Raw genomic sequence first — 27905 nt, forward strand, 5'->3', positions numbered from 1 at the left:
GAGAGAGGGGCAGAGAGAGAGAGAGGGGTAGAGAGATAAAAAGATGGCGAGACTGATCCCCGATTCGAGCTGTGAATATTTGTTCAGAAGCTCAAGGAAAACTCGATTTGCATAATGACTTTGTAGTTTTGCATTAATCACATTTGCATATGAAACTGCGTTAATTACTCCTGATGATTTTTTTTCTCCAACTTGCTTCATTTGATGTCCAAGCTTCAGGGTTGTGATTAGGGGTTACAGGGTGGCAGTTGTGTGGGTGGTGTGAGGTTCTGTGTGCATTTTTGTTTTTGTGTATGTGTGTGTGTTTTTTTGTTTGTGTTCATGTGTGTGTGTGTGTGTGTGTGTGTGTGTGTGTGCATATATGTGTGTGTTCATGTGTGTTTCTCAACATACAGTACATGCAGGTGTTTTTTTGTTGTTGCCAATGTTAACTCAAGGAAATGACATTCCATTCATTGAGGCTTGCAGTACATAATGTTTTAGGTGAACATCTATGCACACATGTTCATATTGAGGATCTTACATCTCACAGAAACAGAGAGAGAGAGAGAGACAGCAGAGAGAGCACAGAGAGAGCATAGAGAGCAGAGAGAGAGACAGAGAGAGAGACAGACAGACAGACAGACAGAGAGAGCAGAGAGAGAGCAGAGAGAGAGAGAGCAGAGAGAGAAAGACAGACACAGAGAGCAGAGAGAGAGAAGCGCACATCAGTGTGAAAGCTTGACACAGTCATGGTCTTCTTGGCCATGAAAACTGCCGTCTCCATAGAGAATGACTGGCAAGCTCCAGACACTCTAGAAGGACGAGATGCTGGATACATCTTTGTAGTGATAAAAGTATGTATGATATTCAAAGAAAGGTGAATGTGCTGTTCATTCACTATATGTATTTGCCTTCAATTAAGGAAAATTCCTTCAATATGAGTATTTATTATATTGTGTACATACTCTCTTGAGTTTTAAATGTTGATGTAGGACAATAACAAGAGTTAAAAGGCATCTATTAAAGTTTGGAACCTTCAGTTTGGAACACAAGCAAGAGACTACTGTTAAGCCAAGCCTGTAAACACCCCTCCCCACACACATGCCACAGAGACACACACACACACACATCCACACACACACACACACATCCAGGCCTCAATCACTGGCCTCCTCAGGCACGTCTGAGTAACCCTAACCCAACTGACAGTGGGCCACCCCAGGGCTGGTTCTGTCTGCTGAGTGGGTCAGGCAGGTCCACCTCTCTGTAGAGGCATCAAACATGGAGGAGAAGCATATGTGCACCATCCGAGCCGTTCAAGACACACACACACACACACACACACACGTACACACACACATACACACCAAGTACATACACACACACACATACACACACACACACACACACACGCTTGTACATGCATTGCAGGCATTCATGTCGCTCACATGCAGACACAGATACCCACGTGCGTGCACGCGCGCACGCGCACTTGCACAAACACATACTGTCACACACAGTCTCATGCTCACACACAGACACACACTCACACACACACTCAGACACACGCACATAGCTTAAAGGCTCCCACATGAAGGCATCAAAAGCTCCACATCCAGCTTTATGACGTTCAGATGGCAGCAGATTTGATATTTTCCTACCACAGTGGGGGAATAAAACTTGCCACTAATTTGGACTGCAAGCGCCGACGCTAACTTTCAGCAGCCGACCAACGGTGTTGTCCAGATGTGTGGATTTTCTGCCTCTTAATAGCCGACTTAAACGCATTAAATAATCACACCCTCTCCGGCTAAGTCACAGGAGCTCCTAGGGAACCGGAGTTTCGCCGTACTGAACGCCAGTGCTCAGATACTGGAGATACGGGGTAGTGATGGTGTCTGTTCTGGGCATCAGCAGACACACTCTTGGGGTGCACTGGTTAAGTGTGTGGGGCACCACACCACCGCAGCAGCCCTGGTTCGAATCCGACCGGGTTCATTCTCTGCATGTCTCCCTCCCTCTCTCTCATACTTTGGCTGCCCAACAAAGCATGAAAATGCCCCAAAAATGTATTTCTTAAAAAAAAAGGACTGTTATGAACCTGCTAAGCAGCGTGGGAGAAGACTTGGGCCTGCAGTGAACACAGTCTATAGGAAACAACTGAAGCCTGTGGAGGACAGACAGGCCATGAAAAGCTCTCCTGTAGGTTTGTGTTCAGCTTTTGTACAGTGTGCAATAGTTGAGCATTAGTCCTCAGATCAGGACAAAAGAGAAGGGCTTCTGACCAGGGCGTTCCCTTGACGTTTTTGGCTGAAAAGTGGCCATGTTTGTGTTTGCTTTGCGGCGGAAAGCTACCATTTGCAGCGTTGTGAAAAGCGGGGCTTGTTTGCCTGACAGAAGAGGTAATCCTTGTTACTTTACTGTTGTTAGAGCCCTCTTATCTTATTATGGAGTATCCTGGGTGGTACTTCCACCAGACAGGAGGCAGCAGTTATTGGGCTGTACTTAAGTTTACAATGTGTTTCACCAAAGAGAGACATTGAAGGATTTTCTCATCGCGTTTACTATTCCTGTGTTTTTTTTTCATTGGTCCTACTTCGTTCTTCACTGTATTTCAAAAAGCTCACAGAAGATTTTTTTTGTTGTTGACCAGAGTAGTCTTTTTGTCATGTAACTCGGCTGTGTAATTTGGTTTCTTTGAAAGGAAGCTTTCCATCCATCTTCCAGCGTGTGCTTGTGATGAAAGAGAGCCTGCACTGTCATGTCTACAGCGGCTGATGGCATTAGAGTTAGGACGAGTTATCTCTCCAGGGTTAAGGGGGCTGCCGCCATAACTTAGACCCCCAAACACCCGACCCCTTCCCCCTCTCCCAGAACAGGCCCAAATGAAATAAAGCCTTGTGATGTTATCAGGGTGATTGGTGCCAGTAATGCTTGTCTGGGCCTGTGTGTGTGATTGTGTGTGTGTGATTGTGTGTGTGTGATTGTGTGTGTGTGATTGTGTGTGTGTGATTGTGTATGTGTGATTGTGTGTGTGTGATTGTGTGTGTGTGATTGTGTGTGTGTGATTGTGTATGTGTGATTGTGTGTGTGTGATTGTGTATGTGTGATTGTGTGTGTGTGATTGTGTGTGTGTGATTGTGTGTGTGTGATTGTGTGTGTGTGATTGTGTATGTGTGATTGTGTGTGTGTGATTGTGTGTGTGTGATTGTGTATGTGTGATTGTGTATGTGTGATTGTGTGTGTGTGATTGTGTGTGTGTGATTGTGTGTGTGTGATTGTGTGTGTGTGATTGTGTATGTGTGATTGTGTATGTGTGATTGTGTGTGTGTGATTGTGTGTGTGTGATTGTGTGTGTGTGATTGTGTATGTGTGATTGTGTGTGTGTGATTGTGTGTGTGTGATTGTGTGTGTGTGATTGTGTGTGTGTGATTGTGTGTGTGTGTGTGATTGTGTATGTGTGATTGTGTGTGTGTGTCGGCTGGCGCAGATGGGCTGGGCCAGGGCATCTACACTGGCCCGTACACACAGTGATATGTGTGTGTGTGTGTGCGTGCTGAAGGTGGTAGATGGATGAAAGCCTCCTTAACGATAAGCTATGCAGGAGCCATGCCAAGAGCAGGAAATGTATCAGCATGATAACGTCCGGGGGGGGGGGAGAGAGAGAGAGAGAGAGAGAGAGGGAGAGAGAGAGAGAGAGAGAGAGAGAGAGAGAGAGAGAGAGAGAGAGAGAGAGAGAGAGAGAGAGAGAGAGAGAATGAGACAGGCTACACAGGGACACAGAATACCCACAGGAGGATGCCTGGGGCCAAACCTTGCCCCATCGCTCACACCCATGACAGTGTGTGTGTATGTGTGTGTGTGTGTGTATGTGTGTGTGTGTGTATGTGTGTGTGTGTGTGTGTGCGTGCATGCATGCTCGTGTGTTCCTGTTTTATCAGGGAGAGTGGTGGAAAGATTTGTGTTATTTTAGCTAGCACCTCCGGCGTAATACAGTTTGAAACACCTAGTCTGCTGTTTGTCATGAGGAGCTCCCAATCGCACACAGAGAACTCACCTGGAACCACGACCGTTGGGATCAAATCCATACCTGACTTTCATGTAGCTCATCATAGCAAGGCCAGGGTATGGCTGCGTTCTGGCTTGATGGATGCCAGAGAGGTGTGTGTGCGCCTGTGTGTGTGTGGTGGAGTGTGTGTGAGGGGGGGGGGACGGGGACGTGTGTGATCTTTATTATCTAGCGCTTGCTTCCTTGTCTGTCCTTTGCCTCTCTAAGCACAGCAATACCAATCCAGCTGAATGCCCGGGACTGGGTCACACACACACACACACAGACACACTGACACACACACACTGACACACACACACACACACAGACACACACACACAGAGACAGACAGACACACAGACACAGAAGGGCAGCATGTGTGCCATGGTCTTGGCACACTAACGCACCACCCTACCACCCATCCCTGTGCCCCAGGCCTTTGGCACGTGAGAGACCAGTTTTATAGCTTACTGATTGCTTAGGTGTGTGTGTGTTAGGGGGGGGGCTGTGGATGTGTGTGTGTGTTGGGGGGGGGGGTTATTTGATAATGTCTGTGCATGTGGATGTGTGTGTGTGTCTTTGAAATTGTCTTTTTTTCCCTATATTTGACTGTGTGTGTGTGTGTTTGAATGTGTGTGTCACATAGTGTGTGTGTGTGTGTGTGCGCTGAGGGCCTTGGTATTTTACAGTGTGCTGTAACTGGGGCCGTGCTGCCAGCTGGGTATCATTAGCCTGGCCTAGTCTGAGTCAGGAGCCAAGGAACACTCCACACTGCTGGGGTAATTAACCCACTCTACGCCAGCCTGCCAGCCCCCTGCCTCCCTCCCTCCCTCCTCCAGTCTCACAGCACAGACTCTCTCCTCTGCTGGGCCCACCAGCCTAGCCCCCTGGCCCTCGAGGAAACAGGCCCAGGACCCCCTCGATCTCTGGGACAGAATCCCCACAGAGCCCCCCTTAGAGCGCCTCCAACCCCTCCTAGACCCACCCAAACCCTCAGTAGAGAGACGATCTTATCCTACTGGTGATCCTGACACGGGAAGGGAGGTGATCACTGCTAATGGTCCGGGTGAGAAAAGAAAGTGATCAGTGAGTTTTAGCCATCGTCGTCCTCTGGGCGCTCGCAATAGACGGCAAAACCAGCGCACACGCACGCAAAGTCACACACACACTTTCGGCACTGGATGCCTTTGCAAGACGATGAGTCAGACACGCAGAAATGCCACAGAGAGCTTAGCTAATGCACTTCTGAAGCAGGGGCTTTCTTCTGCTCCAGAGGCAGAGCCAAGAGCCATAGCTCTTAGTGACAGAGCGGTCTTTCCAGTTATTTTTCACGGCTTGTCCCCGGCGCCCTGCACCGCCCCGGGGAGCGGAGGGCGGGCTCCCAGAACAGGGGGCGAGAAGCGGGCTAGGTGTTATTGTGTGGTTCATGCTGGAGACATCCGATACCTTTATTGTTCCATTTACTCATTTGACCCGCATCCCATGAGGCATAGGGGTCAGGGCGGTGTATCGGGATACCTTGTACAGGTGTGTGTGGGGTGTGGGGATGTGTGTGTGGGGTGTGGGGATGTGTGTTTGTGTGTGAGTGATGTGTGTGTGTGGGGGGGGATGTGTGTGTGGTGTGTGGATGTGGTGTGTGTGTGTGTCAGTGGTGTGTGTGAGTGTGTGTGTGTGTGAGAGAGAGTGGGTGCGTGCTGAGACTTGGACACTACCATGTATCCCACACACACAGATTAGGGAACACTGTGTCTTTAAAGTCTTTCCCCGGCTGACAGGCCTTTCTCCAGGCCCTGCTCAGATTGGCAACAGATGCACAAAGACACACCCGCACGGACCAAACACACACACCACACACACAAACACACACACAAACACACACACACACAGACACATGCGAGTGGTTAGGGCGCAGGGCCTGTTTTCAGTTAGTGTGGAGCCAGTCACACTGTGTGAGAGCCTTTCCCCTGCCTGCTACTGCCACCCTCCTCAGTGGCTTTGCTCCTCCAGCCCCCTCTCTCTAGCGCTCTATCTCCCTCCCTGGTCTCTCTCTCTCCCTCTCTCTTTCTGTCTCTCCCTCTTTCTCTCTCCCTCTCTCTTTGTCTCTCCCTCTCTCCATCTCTCTTTCCCTTTCTCTTTCTGTCTCTCTATCTCTTTCTGTCTCTCTTTCTCTTTCTGTCTCTCTATCTCTTTCTGTATCTCCCTCTCTGTCTCCCTCCCTCTCGCTCCGCTCCTATCCCCCTCCATTGTCTCTCTTTGGTGCGTTGCATATTGTACAGCACAAAGCAGGCTTCTAAGCCATGCCATACTCTACGTAAACCCTCAGTCCTTTAGTAGCACACACTCTTACACACATAGACACTTCTTTGACACACACACACTCCCACTCACAAAACAAACACACACACGTACACGCACACAAACACTTAACTCATTTTCATGACCCGGTGATTAGCCCCTATCACCTAAACAAGCTGTAGGGTCAGAGGGGGCGAGGGGGAGGGGGCGCGGGGGAGGCGGGGGTGCAGATGAGGAGAGCCGAGATTAGGAAGCGAGAACAGAAGGAGGAAGTAAATGAGTAGGAGATGAAGGGGGGGGGAAGGGCAGGGGTGAGAAGGGGTGAAGACCAGGGGTGAGGATGGGGAGAGCAGAGGTGAGGGTGGGGAGGAGCGGGGAGGAGAGCAGGGGTGAGGGTGGGGAGGAGAGGGGAGGAGAGCAGGGGTGAGGGGGGGCAGTGGGGAGGAGAGCAGGGGTGAGGGTGGGGAGCAGAGGGGAGGAGAGCAGGGGTGAGGGTGGGGAGCCGAGGGGAGGAGAGCAGGGGTGAGGGGGGGCACTGGGGAGGAGAGCAGGGGTGAGGGTGGGGAGGAGTGGGGAGGAGAGCAGGGGTGAGGGTGGGGAGGAGCGGGGAGGAGAGCAGGGGTGAGGGTGGGGAGGAGAGGGGAGGAGAGCAGGGGTGAGGGAGGAGAGGGGAGGAGAGCAGGGGTGAGGGAGGAGAGGGGAGGAGAGCAGGGGTGAGGGGGGGCAGTGGGGAGGGCAGGCAGTGGGGAGGAGAGCAGGGGTGAGGGGGGGCAGTGGGGAGGAGAGCAGGGGTGAGGGGGGGCAGTGGGGGTGAGGGGGGTAGCGGGGGTGAGGGGAGGGGTGAGGGGGGGCAGTGGGGGTGAGGGAAGGGATGAGGCAGCAGGCACCTTAGGGACCCCTAGATCACAGCCATGCTAATGAGGAGCTGCTTTACCAGCAGCAGACGTGTCAGCTAACCCCTGACAGGTGCACCCTGTGTGTGTGTGTACGTGTGTGTACGTGTGTGTATGTGTGTGTGTACGTGTGTGTATGTGTGTGTGTGTGCAGGTCCCAGTGGCCTTGCCTGCAGGCAGCTTTGTTCCGTATGCAAATCTGTCGTCGCTGCGTTGTGTCGCTCTTGGTGGAATGCAGAGCACGGCCAACCTGAACCCCAGGAATGCTGCAGTACACACACACACACACACGCATACCCACACGCATACACGCCCACATAGACACACACCCACACATATACACACACACACACGGATACACACACTCATACTCATAGACACACACATATAAATACACACACAGATATACACACACACACTCACACATCTATGCCAGATGAGGCTTCCTGCTCCCCATGGCTTCTGACACTTGCAGTCGCTCTTTGTTAACATTGAGATTCGAGCGCGTCTTCTGTGTTCCTGTGGCTGTGACTAGATTACAGGTGTCACAGCAGACCAGCGTGGCACACACACACACACACGTCCCTGCAGTCCCAAGGTCTGTCTGTGGGCCTCTCGTCTAGCCCACCTCCTCGTGGTGCGTGCTCCTAGCCCACCTCCTCGTGGTGCGTGCTTCTCCGGACAGGATCCGTCTGCACCTCCTGTCTCCTCCTCGCTCGCCGTTTGTACTTTTAGAGCTAACGATCGCTACGAAAAGCAATCTGGACGGAATGAAGGCAGATGTGAGGCTCCATTCTAAGACAATGGATCTAATGGACCCAGAGGTTGGTAAACGCCAGCCCCCAGAAGGGTGAGGGTGGAGGTGAGGACCAGGGTGGAGGTGAGGACCAGGGTGGAGGTTAGGACCAGGGTGGAGGTTAGGACCAGGGTGGAGGTGAGGACCAGGGTGGAGGTGAGGACCAGGGTGGAGGTTAGGACCAGGGTGGAGGTGAGGACCAGGGTGGAGGTGAGGATGTGTCGGAGCTGCCCTCCGCAGCGTGTCACGTCAGGGCCGCCTCGCTGCAGAGCACGCTCGGCACCGCATGCCTCCGCACGTTGGCGTAACCGCGGCAACTCAATCTGGCTATTTAACCTCTCATTGCCAGCCTATTTACTGAAGTGCCAAGGAAGAGGGAAGGGGGGGGGGTGAGGAGGGGAGACAATTGGGTCATTAGTGCTGGGAGCTGGTTCTACAGAGAGGAGGGTGCACGTGGTGTAACTGGTAGTTGACCTTGGCGGTCAGTGGCGGAGGGGGAGCGGCGTTGTGTGGACGATGGTAATTACTGCAAATTGAATCAGAGCACGAGCAGCGATGATGCCTTAATGAAGGTTTTTATTGGCTGGAGCACTGAGTGGTGACATCACTCACACTCTCTCCCTCTGCGTGGTTCGTGTGTGTGTGTGCAGGTGTGTGTTTGTGTATGAGTGTGCACGTGGAGCTGTGTGTTTGTATGTGTCAGTGTGTGTAGGTGTCTGTGTGTGTGTGTGTGTGTATTGGTGCGTGTGTGCGTGTGCAGACGTATGTATGTCGTCCGAGCGTTGTGTGTGGCAGCGTCTCATGTTAGGTGTGTGTTTCCTGACATAGAGCCTGATGGGTAATTTCACACCATCGCACCATGCAAGCTGTCATTACGACATGTCTCCTCCTGATTGGCTCATTTGCATACATCTCTCTCTCTCTGAGGCTCCTGTGGTGTTTCTCCCTCTTCCCTCCTGCTTGTTGGGGAAGTTGATGAAATTTGTCTTTGGCCGTCATTAAGCAGCCATCAGCTGCCAGGCTATTAGCTGCCACGCTCTTTTAACAGCATATGGCACCCTGTGTAAGATGTGACAAGATGCAAATGTGAGGGGGATACACGGTTTGTTTAGGTAGCCACACGCAAATCAATTCATGCACGGCCGCACGCAATCACACACACACATCCGTGATAACGCTCCAGCACAAACGCACACGCACAAGTATGTGCATGCCTGGCCAATCACTCACACACACGTGCATGCACAATCACACATGCAAAAAGGCACACAGGTTCTTTGGGGGGGAAACTCCCTCAACAGAGTGAGGAGGTTGTAATCTTATCTCTTATGATCTGAGTTCGCACAATCATATCTGTTTTAATCTCACCCAGCTTTAATAAGGCATCCCGATATATCCAGTGATAATACACGCCAGAATCTGTTTATATTTCATCTTCCACAGCAGGTTGTGGAGTCTGGTCCAGGATCCTCAACTTCTCTCTTTACCTCCCTCCTGTCCTCTCCTCCTCCCCTCCTCTTTCTCCTTTCCTCCTATCCTCCCTTCCTCCTCCCAGTCTCCTCCTCCTTTCCTCCTCCCCTCCTCCCTCCTCTTTCTCCTTTCCTCCTATCCTCCCTTCCTCCTCCCAGTCTCCTCCTCCTTTCCTTCTTCCCTCCTCCTCTCCTCCTCTGTCCACGCTGTACGCTTTCCAGCACTCTCTTGCCAAACGTCGGTGTGATGCCTGGCCAAGCTAAACACAGGCAGGCAGCCCGCCACACACACACACAAACACACACAGACAAACATACACACAAACACACACACAAACACACACAGACAAACACACACGCACGTGTGAGTGACGGCTGCTAGGAAGTCTCCACTAATGACTAAAAAAACAATAGCCGTAAATGAGCTGCTCGTTAACACATACTGACCCCGCCCCCCCCGGGAACGCTCGGACCAATCACAGAAAGAAGCCAGCAGCTGGTAGACACTGATTTAACGTCAGGCTGCTCTCCATGACTTGTGTGCGTCTGTGTGGGAGAGACAGAGAGGGATCCTGTGTGTGTGTGCGAGAGAGAGAGAGAGAGAGAGAGAGAGAGAGAGAGAGAGAGAGAGAGAGAGAGAGAGAGAGAGAGAGAGAGAGAGTGTGTGTGTGTGCGAGTGTTTGTGTGTCTGTCGGTGTGTGTGTGTGTGTGTGTGTGTAAGGGTCAGCAAGTATGGGTGAAAGACACCAAGGTGAAGAGAGAGTGCGTCTGCATACTTCGTTAGCGGGCGGCCGTGCGTTCTACATTCCACGGAAACAGGATTACTTGGAGGCAGGCGGCCATCTTATAGGCTCTACCCTTGATCACTAAAGTCTTTCAGGCTAAACTGCTCTCCGTGGGACCGAGGACCACCATACTGCTGGAGCCCGCTCCAGCTCTGGCAGTAGCCACACATGATAAAGTGGATGCAGATGCCTGGTGGAGCAGGCACAGGCTGGGAGCCATGCAACACGACCTCGCCACATTAGCCTGCCTCCAATTACACGTCCAAATCAAGGCCTTTATGACTCACAGACAGGCTACGCCAGAGTGATAGATTCATTTGGCATTATTAAGTTTCACGATTTAAACGGGCGATTTATCAGAGAAGACGCAGTGTGTGTGTGTGTGCGCGCGCGTGCGTGTGTGTGAGGACCGCATAGCTTTTCAGTCATCACGCCACCGACGTAACAGCTATTTTATGTGGGCGCTGTGTTGAGACGAGAAGCATCTGCATTTTACGTATCTACCCCATCGTCCTCTCTTTCCCGCCCCTCATCCCTCTTTCCTTCCCTCTCTTTGTCTCTCTGTGACATACTACCCACCCCCCCCTACACACACACACAGACACACCCCCACCCCCGCTCCATAGGCCTATGCCCTATCTGTTTCCCCATGGTTGCTCTCCTCATATCTCCATATGGAAATCGGCTCGGTGTTGATGGGATGGAGCTGTATATGAAAGCACAGCTGACATAAGGATTAGCATAATGTGTTGTGGCCTGAGGGCTGTACCTGCCATCTGCATTAGCCTATAGACACACACACCCACATGACACACAGTCCCAGGCATACACACACACACGCATACATACGAAAACGCATGCACGCACTCACTCACACATGCACACGCGCACGCACGCATATGCGCACAGACACTCATTCACAAGATCACATGCACACACACACACACACCCACTCACAAACATACTACGCTTTTCCCTTACTGTGATCTCTAACCTCATATGCATAGTTCATATAGCTGCCTCATTCTAGGGCGCCTCCCTGACTCTAAACAACACTTTTACACAGGCTATTAGAGAACACTGTGGTGGAGCTACCAGCTAGCCTAATGACCTGCAAGAACAAGGCAATGACTTTGTCTCTACATCCTCTCTTTCAGTAGTTTGTTGTTGTTGTTGACGTGTGGGTGTAGAGGGCTGAGGGAACAGGCTTTTGGCTATGGATGCTGCTTTTGTGTTGTTTTGTTTTGTCAGTCAGTCAGTCAATGCTGATTTGGTTAACTGTTAACTGTCACTCAGTTGGAAAATGCATTTTTCTGATGTTAGTCATACTGGCAGGCATCCATGATCCTGCCTGAATGTCTATTAACTATCCTCGCTTCTTTTTCTCTCTCTCTCTCTCCCTCCCCTTCTCCCTGACCCCCCTCCCCTTTCTCATCTCTCTCTCCCCTTCTCCCTCTCCATTCCTCTCTCTCTCCTGCCACCTAGGTAAAGATGAGCCTTCTAGCTACATCTGCACCACCTGCAAGCAGGCCTTTGCCAGCGCCTGGTTCCTGCTCCAGCACGCCCAGCACACCCATGGTATCCGCATCTACCTGGACACGCACCCCTCCAGCATGTCCCTCACCCCCCGCATGGCCCTCCCTCCTCCTCCGGGGGTCGAAGGCCTCCCCCGCTCCCCCATGCCCACCTTCCTGGGGGACACCTCCAACCCCTTCCACCTGCTCCGCATGGCGGCCCCCCTCCTCCGGGACCACGGTCCTCCCCCGGGGTACTTGGAGGCCCGCCTGCCCGCCACGCCACCCTTCGTCAGCCCCCCTCCGCCCCCGAGGCACCCCCTGGAGCGGCTGGGCCCGGAGGAGATGGGGCTGCTCTCCCAGCACCCCAGCGCCTTTGAGCGGGTGATGCGCCTGACCCCCATGGAGCCGCCCTCCATGGACTTCTCCAGGCGGCTGAGGGAGCTGGCGGGCAACACGGCCAACAACGGGGGCCCCACGCCCCCCCTCTCGCCCACCCGCGTCCCCTCCATGCACCGTCTGCTCAGCCCCACGCTCTTTCAGCCGGGCTCCAAGCCCCCCGCCTTCCTCAGCTACCCCCCCCAGCCCCCCACTCCTCAGAGGAGCGCGAGCAGCCCCTCCCAGGGCCAGAACCAGGCCCAGGCCAAATCCAAGTCCTGCGAGTTCTGCGGGAAGACCTTCAAATTCCAGAGCAACCTGATTGTTCACAGGCGCAGCCACACGGGAGAGAGGCCCTACAAGTGTCACCTGTGTGACCATGCCTGCTCCCAGGCCAGCAAGCTGAAGAGACACATGAAGACCCACATGCACAAGTCTGGCTCCATGGGCAGCTCACCCGAACAGGGGATGAGAGGCGAGGGAGGAGAGGGGGATGAGAAGAGCAGAGAGGGAGACGGCAGGGGGGCGGAGAACGATGAGGAGGAGGAAGAGGAGGAGGAGGAGGAAGAGGAGGAGGAAGAAGACGAGGAAGAGCTGAGAAACGGCAGCAGGCCAGAGTCCAACCTGAGCGAGGACTCCGAGTTTGGCCGAAGCAGGGAGCACAGACCCAGGACGGCCCCAGAGGACAAGCCCCTGGAGGGGGAGAGAAGGGCAGAGAGTGTAGTGGGGGGCATCATGCTCCCATATAACCACCTGGAGAATCATCTGAGACTGAACCCCAACAAGAGAAGCCTGGAGAGGCAGTCAAATGGGGAGGGAGGGGAGGGGAGGGAGGGAGACTCAGGGAGGGGCGAGACGGAGCGGGTCCAGGAGAGAGAGAGGGAGGGGAGGCCCGTCATGAACGGCAGGATCAGCGCATCAGAAGACTCCTTCACCGGGCTGTTCCACCGCAGACCCACCCCCATCACCAGCCCCAACCCCAACAACAACAAGAGGATCAAGGTGGAGAAGGAGCTGGAACTGCCCCCGGTCCCGCTCATATCCCCAGAGAACGTGTACTCCCAGCTGCTGGCTGGCTACGCCGCCTCCCGCCACTTCATCAGGGAGCCCTTCCTGGGCTTCACAGACGCTCGCCAGTCGCCCTTCGGCACGTCCTCCGAGCACTCGTCCTCTGAGACAGGCAGCCTGCGCTTCTCCACCCCCCCTGGAGAGCTGCTGGAGGGCGGGGGCGCCTCGGGGCGCAGCGGCAGCAGCACCCCTCACCTCCTGCGGGGTCCCGGGCCGGGGCGACCCCCCAGCTCCAAGGAGAACCGCCGCAGCGACACGTGCGAGTACTGCGGCAAGGTGTTCAAGAACTGCAGCAACCTGACGGTGCATCGGCGCAGCCACACGGGGGAGCGGCCCTACAAGTGCGACCTGTGCAGCTACGCGTGCGCCCAGAGCTCCAAGCTGACGCGCCACATGAAGACCCACGGGCAGTTTGGGAAGGAGGTGTACCGCTGCGACATCTGCCACATGCCCTTCAGCGTCTACAGCACCCTGGAGAAACACATGAAGAAGTGGCATGGAGAACACTTGATGTCCAACGAGGTGAAACTGGAGCAGGCCGATCGAGGCTGAGCCCTGGGTTCTGTAGGCCGTGTCAGAGACTCAGAAGCCATTCCCTCTCCTTCGTTATGGGACTTGGCTGGATAATCTTTCTCCTCAATAATTTTGAGACAATTTCGATGTTTTTTCCTTTCTTTTTTTCACTGTCACAGAAACTGCCACCTGAGAAATGTAAACAAAGGGAAACTTTAAGGAGACGTCATCTGATACGTCTAATTTAGTGTTTCCTGGAAACCGTCTGAGGATTCGCTCATTGCTGGATTTGTGGAGCCTTTCTACTGTGCAATAATTTCTGTATTTATTGGATTTTTTGTAATATTTTGCATGTGCAGGTGCATCTTTGTGGGGTTTCATATGGACTTAGTTTTAAAAATGTGCTAAAACGTTTTCTAAAAATTATAACTGGAAATCTAGTCACCCTGAAATAGAAAGTAGATTTTGTTTAACATTTTATTTTCCTGTAAGGAATCTTGTCATATCCTGTAAGAGTGTTTGTGTGAAGCGGTCAACTCCTAAAAGTAATGATAGATGTTTTCTAGATCTTCTTAGGTCAACCCCGCGGATAACAATCCATATTATTACAGACATGAAGCACTGAATGTCAATTATGACAAAAAATATATATCAAATATACATTTTGGGATTTAAAAAATCCTATGTAGTCTTGGGAATCTAAAAAGGGGCACAGTCAATTTTATAAATGACAAATTGTCACTCTTAAAATCAGCATGTGCACTGCAAATGTACAGCAACTGCAACAGTAATACTGCCGCTGCAAATCCTGTCCCAGTTTGGAAACATGAGGAGGGCACGTGATTCTCTAAGACACATGTAAGAGAACACCACACTGGGGATATTTAAGATTAAAAAAAAGTTTTTTAATCTAATTGTTGGGAAAGAGAACAGTCCTGTAATTTGTTTATGCCATGTAAATATTTCATTTTGTTAAAACAATTAAGAGAAGAGAGATTATGCCCAAACACCATTTCCATTCTGAAGGGGCACTGTACTAAAACAATCAGGGGAAGAAGCTTTTTGTGTTGTCTATCTGTCCTGAGTAAAAAGTATGTACAATGTCGTTTTAGAAGACTCACCAGAAGACAGCAATACCGATCTTCTCTAAAGCGCTTCCTAAGGCTACGCTGTTTACATCGGACACGACTATAGAGACTGGTCCCCCTACGACACCTGAGTGTGTTTAATCAAAGCCAATCCATTCCATTAGATTCAAACGTACCACTTCATCTTCATCTTCGTACATACATTCCACTTCAGAAAAAAAAATCTGTATGTATGTGAATTTCTTTTTGACTTGGGTGACTCCTCGTATCCCCTCAGGATTTGCCGAACGGTTTCGAATGAAATTCCTCATCAGCGCGTGTATTTCATCTGCGTGTGCTCTAAGCCTTTAGCCGACGGTGTATTTTCACAGTTCAGTAACTCAGATTTCGTGTATTAGAGCTGCTTTGGAAACGGGAGACTGTTCATTCCCCCACTCAGAGTGATGTGGATTTAACTCTCCAATAATAGATTTGGAGACACTAAGGTGTGTTCGTGACTTTTAGGGTTTACAATCGTTTTTCTTACCACCTCCACCACACACACACACACACACACACAAACACACACACACATACACTTCGTCCCTCCCTGCATTTTTGTGAAATGAATAAAAATAAAAAATGCTGGCTGAGTTATGGTAATTTCCGACACAGCATCTTTGAGTGATGACCATGTGACCTTGGGTTCTGATTAGATCATTCTACTGGTGAAAATGTAAGATTGAAAGAAAGAAATGAAAGACAGTCAGGCAGAAACACAGAAAGAAAGAGTGATAGAGCGATAAAGACCAAAGGGGAGAGTCCTGAGTAAGGGTCAAAGCCATTCAAATGAAATTGAAAGCTTATGAAAAGTGTGTTTTTACCCAAATGCAAGTCCACTGGTCAGATCTGATTGAAGGGAATGAGAGAGAGAGGACGAACATTAAGCGAGATTGAAGTTACATCTACCATCTTTATGTAGCGTATTGCTTGCCTATCAGGCTTGCTCAGTTGTTTCATAGGACAGCTATCTCTGACCCTATTCACCAGGTATATATCTTTACATCTCAGATATTGAGTAATCTAGCAAACTTAACTTTTAGAGCTTTATTTTATGATATCATTCGATTTGACAGACAATAGTCTTCTATATCAAATTACTGTTGGAGGGCAAAATGACACCTTGATACCTTCTCAGAATGAATTAGGTTGACTGAGGAGATGGAAAACAGTTGGGGGGTAAAAACAGGTTTTTAGCCTCCACAAAAACATGCTTATCTGAGTACATTACTATTAGCAAAAACTTGTGTTGTGGTGCACTTAATTTAACTTGACTTAAAGCCAATTCAACGAAATATGGACCCAAATCAAACACACATTAATTATATTAAAATACGTTTAAGTAATCTATACTATTGACCCAGGTCTGGTAGCCTGTAAATGAGTCTGAATGCCTCTGAGAACAGCTATGCATTAATTCTGCCCACCAAGGAAGAGTTGAACTTTGACCCATTGCACTGCTGACAGTGAATAGGAGAAATTCTAAACAAACCAGAAAGTTAATCCATACAAGGACATGCAGTCTTACGATATGTTTACAGTGCTGAAGTATGCCATTGACAAAATCCTTTGTGTATGTGTTTGAAATGATAAAAGTATTATTCTTTCTTTCAATGATTTTGGTTTCAGATGTTTTGTGAACGCCATAACGGTCGGATTTGTGTGTTTTTGTTGGTGGAGGGATTTAAAGACTTGTAACAAATTTTTCTGTAATTATTTTTGTTCATTGTAGCCTATAAGTATACACAGTGTATATTTAAAATTGATAAATGCGACATTTTACAAAAGTGGTGGAAACAGTCATATTTCGTAGACCCAATTAAAATGTAATTCTCTACAAACGTTTTTATCAATGTAGGCCTATTATGTTTATAGTTGATTCCGGGAAAAATATGCTGTTGTGGATGATAAAAAATACAAAAATTGATAGCATCCATAAACACAGATGAATCTTGGGCTGGGGATTATGCAATGGCTTTTGGGGTGTGATGCTTTTAAAAAAGAATCTTAAAAGGCATTCATGGACAACATTGTTTTATCTCATGGTTGGTTGAAGTTCTTGTGATCGCACTTAAAATTGTAATTTTAACACATTTTCACATCTTTCTCTTTTCACTACTTCGCTCTTTGTACAAAACTCTTTTTCCTTTTTTTCCTTCTTTTTTGAGGGAGTGCATCGTTGTGAAAAAAAAATGTTTTAGAACAGTCAATAGGCTGTTTTAAACATATATGTATTTTTGTAATGTGTTGAAAAGATCAATACGAGAAAGTCAACAAATCCAATAAATGTTGCAATTGCCCTATCATGTTTGTAGTCATTATCATCATTATTGTCCAACTTCCATTATGACATTTATAATTTAAATAAAAAATTCAATCAGTCTACACAATAACCAGCTCTAAGTTAGTGTTACTTATGTGATCCTATGGTGCCCTCATAACACCTGCCCCTTCTATGGTATTGGACACTTTTCCCATTGTGAACCATCCGAGAAACTTCATTACCTCATTTCCTGTTGGGCCAGCGTCTTGTTATCCAGCAGGTGGGCCTTTTCAGTGAGAAGAATGATTTAAGAGAAGGGGACCACCAGCCCAGCACACTCCATGGCCTATTCAGATTCTAACAATCACCAAGACCTGCTCTTGAGGGCAGGCTGGGAGTATACAGCTCTGGAAGAAAAAAATGAAGAGACCACTTTTTCTTTCATTTTTAAAAAAGTTGAGAGGGAACATTTTGAGTGAAGAATAGAAGGGTAAAATTTCAGAAGCCACTGCACATTTTACCCTTCTGTTCCTCACTCAGAATCGTCCTTCTCAACTTTTTTTTAAATGAAAGAAAAAGGTGCAGTGGTCTCTTAATTTTTTCCAGAGCTGTATGTGGTGACCAGTTTCTGTGTGGTATTTATTCCATCCAGCCAGCTCGGTCTGCATGGTGGAAAACAAGAGAAAAAGATCCAGGGTTCCAAATGTGAGTTCCTAGCCAATCAGAACCTGTTGCCGTAGGGTTCTTGAGGTGAGGCGGAGAGATAATTTCACGGACAGTTCATTTGTATTCATTTGTATTCATTTGACAAAGAAATGTTTGGTGATTCAAAACAAACAGACCAAAGAAATACTCCATACTGAATACAAATTCACATGCACTTATCCTGCCGAACCTTCCAGGAGCTGATATTGAGACTGACAGCAGCTCGTAAGTGTATGTTAAACTGCAAAGTAACAGTATTACTGTTGGTGTTTGCTGTGGGCATTACCCTTAATTTTCCGTTGAGTCCCAGACTGCTTCTCGATAAATGAGTTCTGGCAGGAAGAGCAGCCGCTCTTTAGACAAGTCTTGATGTGAAGCCAACACTAGTCAAGCCTATCCTCGCCTCTGCCTCTAGGACATGGCGTTGCATGACAGACAGAGAGAGAATGAGCGTGTGTTTGTCAGAGTGTTAGTATGAAAAAGGCAAACAGTGAGGAATCTACTCTTACCTCAACTCAACCGTCTCAGCATGTGTGTGTCACTGTGTAGTGTGCGTCTGTGTGCCTGTATGTGTGTGGGTGTGTGTGTTGGTGTGTGCATGCTTGCGTGCTATGTTCCACAGTGTGTGTGACATCTGCTTGCCAGGTCCGATTCTGTCTCTGCTCTTCTGGACAACAGACATGTTGTGGTGAAAAGACAAGACATTCCCAGAGCTCCCATCTACGGCTGCCCTCCCCGAAGCTGGTTTAACCCCTCCGACCTCCCGCCTCTCTCACACTGCAGTAATCACAGGCCACACAGATGCCCCTAAAGGCATCCCTTCAGGGCCACTCTGGCCACCAACAGCCAATGTCATAGTTCATGTCTGACATACAGTTAAAAAGATCCCTTTTAAGCAGACGTCGTCACGGAGGGCCACCGTGCGTTTGCACCAAAAACATCATGGGAGAAAAAGTGGTCTCTAGCGACAGTGGTGAGGAAGTCCTGTCTTCTCCTCCTCAGGAAGGACCGGGCAGAGAGATGTGGCCTCCGACAGAGAGCCGGAGAGAGAGGGAGAGTTCTGAAATCACCGTGTGGAGAAAAACCACGTCCTTGGGGAACAGGGTGTCAGAGGGAGAGGCGGTTCGGGTCTGGACCACACAGAACCGCCACAGTCCTGGCTTCCCTCTGGATCACAGGGCACCAGGTCCCTGGAGCCTCACCAGCCCAGAGACACTCACTAATCTGCTGGCCCCGACCAGGGCCCAATCACACGTCGGCCGCCCAACAGGCAGGCTAGGCCACGCCCCCCCTCCCCCCCCCCGGGGCGGAAGAGAGGGAGACCGGAGCAAATAAGGCCCAGCTGCTGCCCCTGGGAACTGGAGAGAGGGATGAAGGGATGGAGGGATGGAGGGTGGAGAGAGAGCTGTTTAGAAAGGCGGTCGGGTGACAGCGAGCAGTGTGGTCGCACGGTGGTCACTCGCCAGCTGTGAGCAGGGGAAGACGCCGTTCCCTGGAGGGCTCTCGGACCCAGCAGAACAAAGGATCTGTGGTCTTGGCGATGGTGGAAGTAAGCACAGGAAATGCGTACGACATACTGGGGAGTTTTTTTTTCACTTTTAGTGGAGACTAGACCGTGTCATCCGGTATTAAAAGCTACGCATTTCAAACCAGAAATTTTAAACTGAGGCTCTCCTATAATCAGCTCCTTTGCTGGGTTGCATTGTTCATACAAGAGTAACAGAAAAACTGGAGTCTATTGTTCAATGTTGCAACACTCTGGTTTACTTGAGCCCACCCACCCAAGGAGCATCCCTGTTGAAAGTGCAGTCTGGTAGGATGAGCTGTGATGATAGCCCCCCCCCCTGACTCCAGAGCGGAACGCCACCTGATCTAATCCAGTTTCACGCAGATTTGTCCTTATCCTTACAACACTGATCCACAACTCCACGGGTTGCAACAGTGCGCTTCTTCCAACACTCTACCTGACACCTCTCTACAGAGGAAGAGTCAAGCGTAACGTTTATTTTTATTCATGCTAAAACCCCTGCCTTCGGCCTGCATATGAAAGCTCGTTCTAATCCTTTCCCTCGCGTGTCCAGTGGTGTCCCTCGCCCTCCCTCTCGTACACAACCCCTTCCTCAAGCTCTCGTCCGTGTTTTCAATTCTGTCTCTCTGTGCTGACTCATTCTCCATCCACCTCTTCACCTTATTTACATTTACATTTAGTCATTTAGCAGACGCTCTTATCCAGAGCGACTTACAGTAAGTACAGGGACATTCCCCCGAGGCAAGTAGGGTGAAGTGCCTTGCCCAAGGACACAACGTCAGTTGGCATGACCGGGAATCGAACTGGCAACCTTCGGATTACTAGCCCGATTCCCTCACCACTCAGCCACCTGACTCCCCACCTTATGCCCCTCTTACCTCCATCCATCCACCTCTCCCTGGCATCCCTCATCTGAGTCCTGCCAGAGCAGTCAGACCTCCTCTGAGCAACCTGACACAGGTAGATTACTGCAGTGGGGTGGCTGGCTCCAGTGCCCCCCCCCCCCCCCCCCCCCCCCCGGGCGCTCCCCCCTCCACCGTTCCCCCACGCCATTGTTGACATTGGACACATGCTCGTCGTGGGGAAATATTCAATTTTTCTCATTTGATTTGGACTGTAATTATGTTGTAAAAACAAACTGGCTGTGAAGCCATGGCCCGACAGTGTGATCTGCCTTCATCGTGTGCAGACTGGTTTAATTATAGGCCTCGTCGTCACCCATCTTTCACTGGACAGATTCTCCTGCTGTTTCTTTAGGCCTTCACATTCTTTTATTGTGCGTTAATCACAAGGCAACTGATGCAGTTTGCTGTGGCTGGGGGTAGGGTCTGACACTAGTCCATACACATCCTGTAGATAGGGGGGGGGAAGCGTTGAGCTATGCAGTGGAATAGGAGAAGGAAATGGAGGACTTCTCTGTGGTTTAATGATATGATGTTCGTTCCACAATAGATGTTCAGATCAGGGGAAGGATTTCTCTTGAGAATAAAGGAGAGATTGTGGGGAGAGATAAATCACGGAAGTCACTATCGATATCTCTCCACAATTAGAGTAATTTGATAATGCTCTCACGCTGTACAGCTTCCACAGAAAATCATTTGATAAGATTTCTCTCTTGGAGATGAAAGTTCTATGGCAGTTTTTTATGTCAAAGGTGAATCAAATTTTTTTTTTTCTATCTTAATGAAAAGATGAGAGGGACTCAAGTGTGAAGATATTATCTGTTTTTATTCTTCTTCTTCCTATTATCTCCACACACTGTCTTGACTCCTCTTTCTGTATTTTTATGGTCAGACATCTAAATATGTTTTCACAGTTCTTTATCTATGACACGGTTAAGGAGAAAGAGATATCTTTCTTTGTCTAACAATCCGTTGAAGAAGGCCATTCGGCAAAGTTGACTGTACTGTCAAATGTTAATCCATATGTGTACAAAAGCAAAGAAAAATACGATTTTCAAAACTGTGTTGAATGGGAACCTCACATTATTTCTTTGTGTCATAGTCACACGTTATGGAAGGGCTCTCTAACCCTGTTTCTGGAAGGCTACACCACTGCAGGTACTCCAACACTGATCTGGCACGCTAATCAAGCACACAGGATTCTAATAATTAGCGGGTTTAACAACTGGGATCAGAGGGAAAACAGCCAGGTAGCTCTCCAGGGAAAGGTGAAGACCCTTGCTTTAGAGTATTTTTTTCACTTCCCAACCTTCACCACAAAGAGAATCCCAGCGACAAGACACAAAGTAAGTAACACCTGGGCGTTAATACACTTTGAGACTTGACAAACAGTCCATGTGAAACGCTGTCCTCCGGTGTGTTCCATCCCGAATGAAGAGCAGAAGCCCTATTCATGTGAAGACATGGAGACCCAGCAGCCATTACATTTACATTTACATTTAGTCATTTAGCAGACGCTCTTATCCAGAGCGACTTACAGTAAGTACAGGGACATTCCCCCCGAAGCAAGTAGGGTGAAGTGCCTTGCCCAAGGACACAACATAATTTGTCACGGCTGGGAATCGAACTGGCAACCTTCAGATTACTAGCCCGACTCCCTCACCGCTCAGCCACCTGACCCCCTTACAGGAAGGCAGACAAGGCTCGCAGTCTAGGGTCTGTGTGCCCCCTAATGAAGGCGTGCGTGAATGAGGAGAGAGGGAGGTGGAAGGATTGGTGGGGGAAGGGTCGTCCGACAAGAGGGGTGACCCTTGTTTTATGTCCCGAGTACTGGAGGATAAAAAGAGGGCGACTCAAAGCGGCTGAGGGGCAAGGGGGAGAGAGCGGCGCTGTTTTTGTCTCGCTTCGCATTTGATCCCTTCTTAACCTGTGTTGTGACAGGTGTGTGGAGCTGGCCCAACTTAATTGCCTTTTTTTCCTGTGGGTTATACTCTGTCTTCTGAGAACCTGAGAGACTGTGCACTCACTGTAGCTGGGGTTCCGGTCAACTCACTCGCATCCAAGCAGAGAAAAAAAAACAGACAAAGAACTATCATATTCGGTGTTACAAGAAGCTACCTTCCAAACCTTTTAAATGAGAATCAGACATCCGAGACACAGTGGCTGATGGATTCGACAGTGTGTTTACAACAAACACAGTGAACTGCAGTAAGCATGCAGTCTTGCTGATGCTGCTGTTCTGCAGAGGCCACAGTCTGGCCTTGCAGTGCTGCTATTACTGTGCCAGGTAGAGAGTCATAAAGGTGATTAACAGCCACCCCTAATTAAAGATCAATGGAGAGTCTTTGGAAAGTGATTTGTTCAATGAATTAGGAAGCCCACTGTCCATTAACGACATCAAGCAATGTCAGAGTGATGGATGCTGTATTGATTTTGTTTGGTTTGGCCACTGCTCAAACATAACGATACATCAGGATGGAAAACGTTATCATAAAGCAAGTTCAACACATCCATGATATCTTTTCATTAGAAGCAGTGTTTGTTTTTGAATGCCCCTTGGTTTAGACCCCACTTTAAAAGAATTATTAGTCTCACGATACACCAACTTTTCAGTTTTTTTTTACAGGGCATATTATGCAGGTTAATAGTTGTGCAAAGATGACATAGGAGGGGCGCGAGGGGTTATCTTTTGTTTGGATTCGGGTCACATGACCCAAAGGTTCACAACCAACCATCGTTGTGTTTACCCAATTTTACCCAATACAAAAACAAATAAATAGCATTTTCTTTATTTTTTTATTTTTTTATTTTTTTTATTTTTAGCATTTACATAGCCAATGGGTCCTATTGTCTTGCCTTGCAATGCCATTGGATAAATGTGGTCTTTCAAAAAAAAGAAATTAGCAATTAGAGAGCTAAAAGTTGTACCTTTACAACCAGGGGTCTTACAGGGTTAACAATTGCCCTCCTGTCAGACTCCATCAACAGCTGTTCTCCATCATGTAATCACATTCTGATTGTCCACCACATGTAGCCTACCTACTTAAACTACCTGACTTTACCTGAACTATTACTTTTGGATCATCATGGCTGCCAGTCTCATGACAAGGTGATGCTCGTATTTACTTTTCACAATGTATGCTTCATGTTTTGGCTACCCACATTGTTCTTGTTGTTTATGATCATTGACCTATGCACCTTTTGTGAAGCTCAATGCCTTAATCCAATTATTTGGCTGTTGAAAATGGTGTGTTAACTGTCAATGTGAAAGTCCAGACTGTGGGGGGGGAAGAGGAAGAGGAGAAGAGAAAGTGGTAATGAAATGAAATACTAAATGTTTCTGTCTTCCACAGCGGACTCTGTCTGGTTTTGCTGAGCTGGAGTGTTCGTTGCTATGCTGGTGACCAAGGTAAGAAGTTCCAGGCTGAAGGAACACACTGCACACGTGGAACACACCGTCGCACACGTGGAACACACCGCAGCCTGATCGCTCACGTCTTGCTCTCACTCCCTCCAGGCATACATTGGTCTCCTCTGAGAAGTTTGAACCCGGCCCATGGTGCTTTCAATGGCGGCTATGGACCAGGTCCGGTCACCAACCAATCTGTAGACGAGAGGTTCCCTCTGAGCCGTCAGCTTTCTTTGAGGAAGAAACCCAGTAGCAGCTCCAGGAATGCTTCCCCTGTTTCCTTGTTTACTGTCTTGAGACCTACGTATCCTGCTGGAGGGGCTCAGCAGAAAGAGGAGAAGGTAGCTGCTGCTGGTCTTGCCAGGACTGCTGTGCATGCCTCCCCTGCCACAGGACTGGTTGCTGGTTCAAGTCTGGGCCATGTTGCCCCTAGTGTGCGAAAACCAGCTATTAAAGGCATACCCATCAACCTGAAGCCTGCCTCTTCCCAGCGTTCCAAGCCTGCCTCTTCCCAGCGTTCCAAGCCTGCCTCTTCCCAGCGTTCCAAGCCTGCCTCTTCCCAGCGTTCCAAGCCTGCCTCTTCCCAGCGTTCCAAGCCTGCCTCTTCCCAGCGTTCCAAGCCTGCCTCTTCCCAGCGTTCCAAGCCTGCCTCTTCCCAGCGTTCCAAGCCTGCCTCTTCCCAGCGTTCCAAGCTTGCCCCTTCCCAGCGTTCCAAGCTTGCCCCTTCCCACCGTTCCAAGCTTGCCCCTTCCCAGCGTTCCAAGCTTGCCCCTCTCCACGTCTCCAAACCTGCCCCATTCCACGTCTCCAAACCTGCCCCTCTCCACGTCTCCAAACCTGCCCCATTCCACGTCTCCAAACCTGCCCCATTCCACGTCTCCAAACCTGCCCCATTCCACGTCTCCAAACCTGCCCCATCACATGGCTCTCGGGTTTCCCCAGCCCGTTCAAAGTCCTCAGACTCTCTGCATCGTGCGGCTGTTGCTTATACAGGCCTCCCTGGGAATGCATCTGTCAGCTCTGGTATTCGGGGTTCCACCATCTCTGGGAAGGGCAAAGCTGAGAGACCAGAGTTTAAAGACGCAAGCATTGGTGTGAGGAAACCTGTTAAGGGCTCTCAAAGTTCTTCTGCCAAAAAGTCCTCTGGCTCAGCCAAGCAGGAGGAACCCATGAGGGCCCCTAAAGTCAGGATGTGGTCACAGAAGCCTGAGCCGATGCCCCCCACAGATTCCAGTGAATTTGTACCTGGTGAACTTTCCCACCTGAAGGCTGAGTATGAGCACGGGGAGGAAGTCTTTGAGACTGACGTGTCTCAAGAATCACCTCAACCACAGCGCCCTGAAGAGGACTCTACTGAATCCACACCACTGAAGCCCCATTGGTCAAGCCATGAGGACCAATATCTCCCCTTTGTAAGAGGGAAACTACCTCCAGGCACCCTCACTCACTTCAGCAGTAACTACGAGCATGGCACCGACCACTGGAGAGATTCCCACTATTTGCGGATGCCCTACCCTTACGTACCAGTCTCAAGCGATGAATGGGCTCCTCAGCTTCCGATGTGGAAAGACCACAAGGTTCGGGTACAGGATCCACCTGATGTTTCCAGTGGAGCTCAAGGCAAGAAGCCCAAACGATTCCATCCAAAGTAAACCTGCCCTCTCCAGGTAAGCTCCATGCACCCATGTGTTGAGGCTTAACTTGCTGACCATCTACAGGTGACCCTGGTTCACAAGGTCTTACACTGATGGATGTTTTCCTCCACCTCAGGTTTCAAGCTCAGGGAGATGACCAAACCAACTTGCAATGATGTCTTGTAACTTTCAATAAAACCATTTTTATTCACGTTCGTTATCGTTCAATCTTGTAAACTTTGCCGTTGGGTTATACTGTTATGAATGCCAATTGATAAATCGGGATGGTTGGTCCCAGACACTATTTTGAATACACACACAGTATATTCAAGCTTGAGTTGGTGTGTATACTTTGGGCCTGATTTCATGTAATGAATAAAACCAATCACCCTCTGAGCATGGTTGACATTGTGCCAAGTTTGTGTGGCTGCTCTACATGGTAGCAATTTCCGTCTCTTGAGAATGTGCTTCCTGACTTCCAATCAGAATGTTATTCTGAAGCTCGCCGTGGTTCTATTCAGGCCTTGTGAACAGCCCTTGTCACTAACATGGCTGCATGGAGGCCACAGGCCACCAGCTGGATCCACTTGTCTGCCTCTGGGTCTCATGGCCTGGGAGCCACTAATGAATCACGAGCATGGCAACATTCCTCTTAATGCTTTTTGTAGTAAGTCACCTTTTCAGTACTCTCAAACTAGCTAATTTGTCCTGGCTGATTGGTTTTGAGTCTTGGCTATCAGGATTGGTTGTGTGGTCTGATGGACTAGATAAATGCAGTACAGGAGACGCCACATCTAAATGACTCTGGTTCAGTACCCCTACATGCTCTCAATTTGTTAGCAATCCAAATGATTTGGCTCTGTGCGAGGAGACAATGAAGACCATTATGATTAGAGGGCGATCGATAATTCCATATCGTGTTTGAGAGAACCAATCTGAATGTTTTCATAGCTTCTGAAATGTCTGCTGCCTGACAGTGGATGAAATCATGCATTAAAGGGGAAACATCCTGTGGGTGTGCCAGTGGGCTGACAAGGTAGCAGGTGACACCCTCATGCACACCACTACCAACATGCACACATGCGTCCACAAAGCCAAACGCTTCCACAAAAATTTGCATGGTGCTCAGTAATGCATTAGTGAACATCACTTGGCAATCTGTTCATACGGGCTTAATTGGATTTTAATACCGCCTCTGATCTTGTTTTCTAATTAACGGCGGTGGCTGCCAACCAAGCAGAACCGTGCACCCAGCCCCACCTTTGATCCCAGCCATATGGGGCTGCTCCAAGCCTGGCGCGTTGGGGAGGTAAAAACCCTTCACCTAGACGTGGGTGAACAACAGGCCTGGAGACTCAGAGGATGGAGAGAGGGAGGAATGAGGATCAAGGCTGCGGGGAGTGCAGGGATGGGTGGACGAAGGGAGGGGTAGAAGGGAAGTGGTGTGCTGGGTGGCAGCAACACGGGCGGGTGCCATCCCAGCATCCCGATGGCGTTGCTATTGATTCATTTCTCTTGTGATTAGTTGTGATCACAGATGAATAAAATATGAGAGGCAGGGGGCCCTGGATGTGAACACACCCTTAACCACTGCTGCTGACTGTTGAGAAAATAGCAATAGTTTTTCTAATCTGTTTCTTTCTCCCTCTTTTGACAACTTTCTGGTGAAGGGCTGCCAAAAGATGTCCTTTCTCTCCCTGCCACCCTCCCGTCTTCTACACTTGACGAGATGCAAGCCTTAGGTCATGTATCTATCTAGCACACCACACCTCCATTACCGACTGAACGTAGCTTATCTTCAGGGGCATGCTATGCACAGCACCTGCTCTAATTGCGGTATCATCGATATATGTCCGCAAAGGCTCTTTCACACCTTGTTTAGCAAAGCACTGCTTCACCTATTCTGACTTTCCCCTCAGAGTGTAGGAAGGAGAGACAGAGAGCGAGAGAGAGTGAGAGAGATAAAGAGACACCCTGACACTGAATGGCTCCTTTAACAATGGCGGTGAGTGAGAAAGCAAGGCCTGCCCGCTCCTACTAGTGATTGCACCTGAAGGAGGACCATTCACATGGTGTAGTTGTCCTTCAGAGGGCAATTATTTGAATAATGCGAATTATCTTTAAGAGGGTTTGGCACAGGCATATGTTTTTCTTTTTTCCTCCTCACCCTCTGTCCCTTGCCTCCAACCTCCCCCCCCCCCCCCACCCCCCACCTCGCTGGCTTCCTGTGAATGGGTAACTTATTGTGCCCCAGCTTTTGACGAGAAATGCATTACGACTGAAGTGGGGAGTCTAATGAAGAGTCTTGTGGAGGTTTGAAGGCTCCCTCTCTTTCATGCTGGTGGAAAGGGAAAACCTTGCCCTTTGCCCCTCGTCAGCAACCAGCCAAAGCTGTAAGGTGTCACTACGTTTCTGACAAATACTTAATGTGTTTTTCAGATGCCATATGTTTAAAAAACTCATCATATTTGTCTTTGCCAACACTGAATGATTGAAGTGCTCAACAGCCTTCCCTGAGTGGAGAAAAACAGCAGAAAAAAATAAGATAAACTCAGTTTATCTTATTTAATCTCACTATTTTTCTCTCGTTCCCAAA

At 49.3% G+C, this 27905-nt stretch overlaps 2 protein-coding genes across 2 annotated transcripts in view; both read left to right on the forward strand.

Moving 5' to 3' along the window:
• The window catches only part of bcl11bb (BCL11 transcription factor B b), a 28160-nt gene extending 10986 nt beyond the window's left edge, over window positions 1-17174 (forward strand). Inside the window, exon 3 of the mRNA XM_067241937.1 lies at window positions 11754-17174. Coding sequence (XP_067098038.1) covers window positions 11754-13780 — 2027 coding nt within the window. The 3' untranslated portion in view covers window positions 13781-17174. The remainder of the gene's footprint in view (window positions 1-11753) is intronic.
• Window positions 17175-23364: 6190 nt separating this feature from the next.
• On the forward strand, window positions 23365-25520 carry LOC136947960 (proteoglycan 4-like). The gene is made up of 4 exons (XM_067242201.1): window positions 23365-23375; window positions 23620-23675; window positions 23784-25342; window positions 25446-25520. Exons 1-3 carry the CDS (start codon window positions 23368-23370, stop codon window positions 25325-25327), a joined length of 1608 nt encoding a protein of 535 aa, XP_067098302.1. The 5' UTR covers window positions 23365-23367; the 3' UTR covers window positions 25328-25342; window positions 25446-25520.
• The last annotated feature ends 2385 nt before the right edge of the window (window positions 25521-27905 follow it).

Source organism: Osmerus mordax, chromosome 8 (assembly GCF_038355195.1).
Source record: "Osmerus mordax isolate fOsmMor3 chromosome 8, fOsmMor3.pri, whole genome shotgun sequence".
NCBI classification, from domain to species: Eukaryota; Metazoa; Chordata; class Actinopteri; order Osmeriformes; family Osmeridae; genus Osmerus; species Osmerus mordax.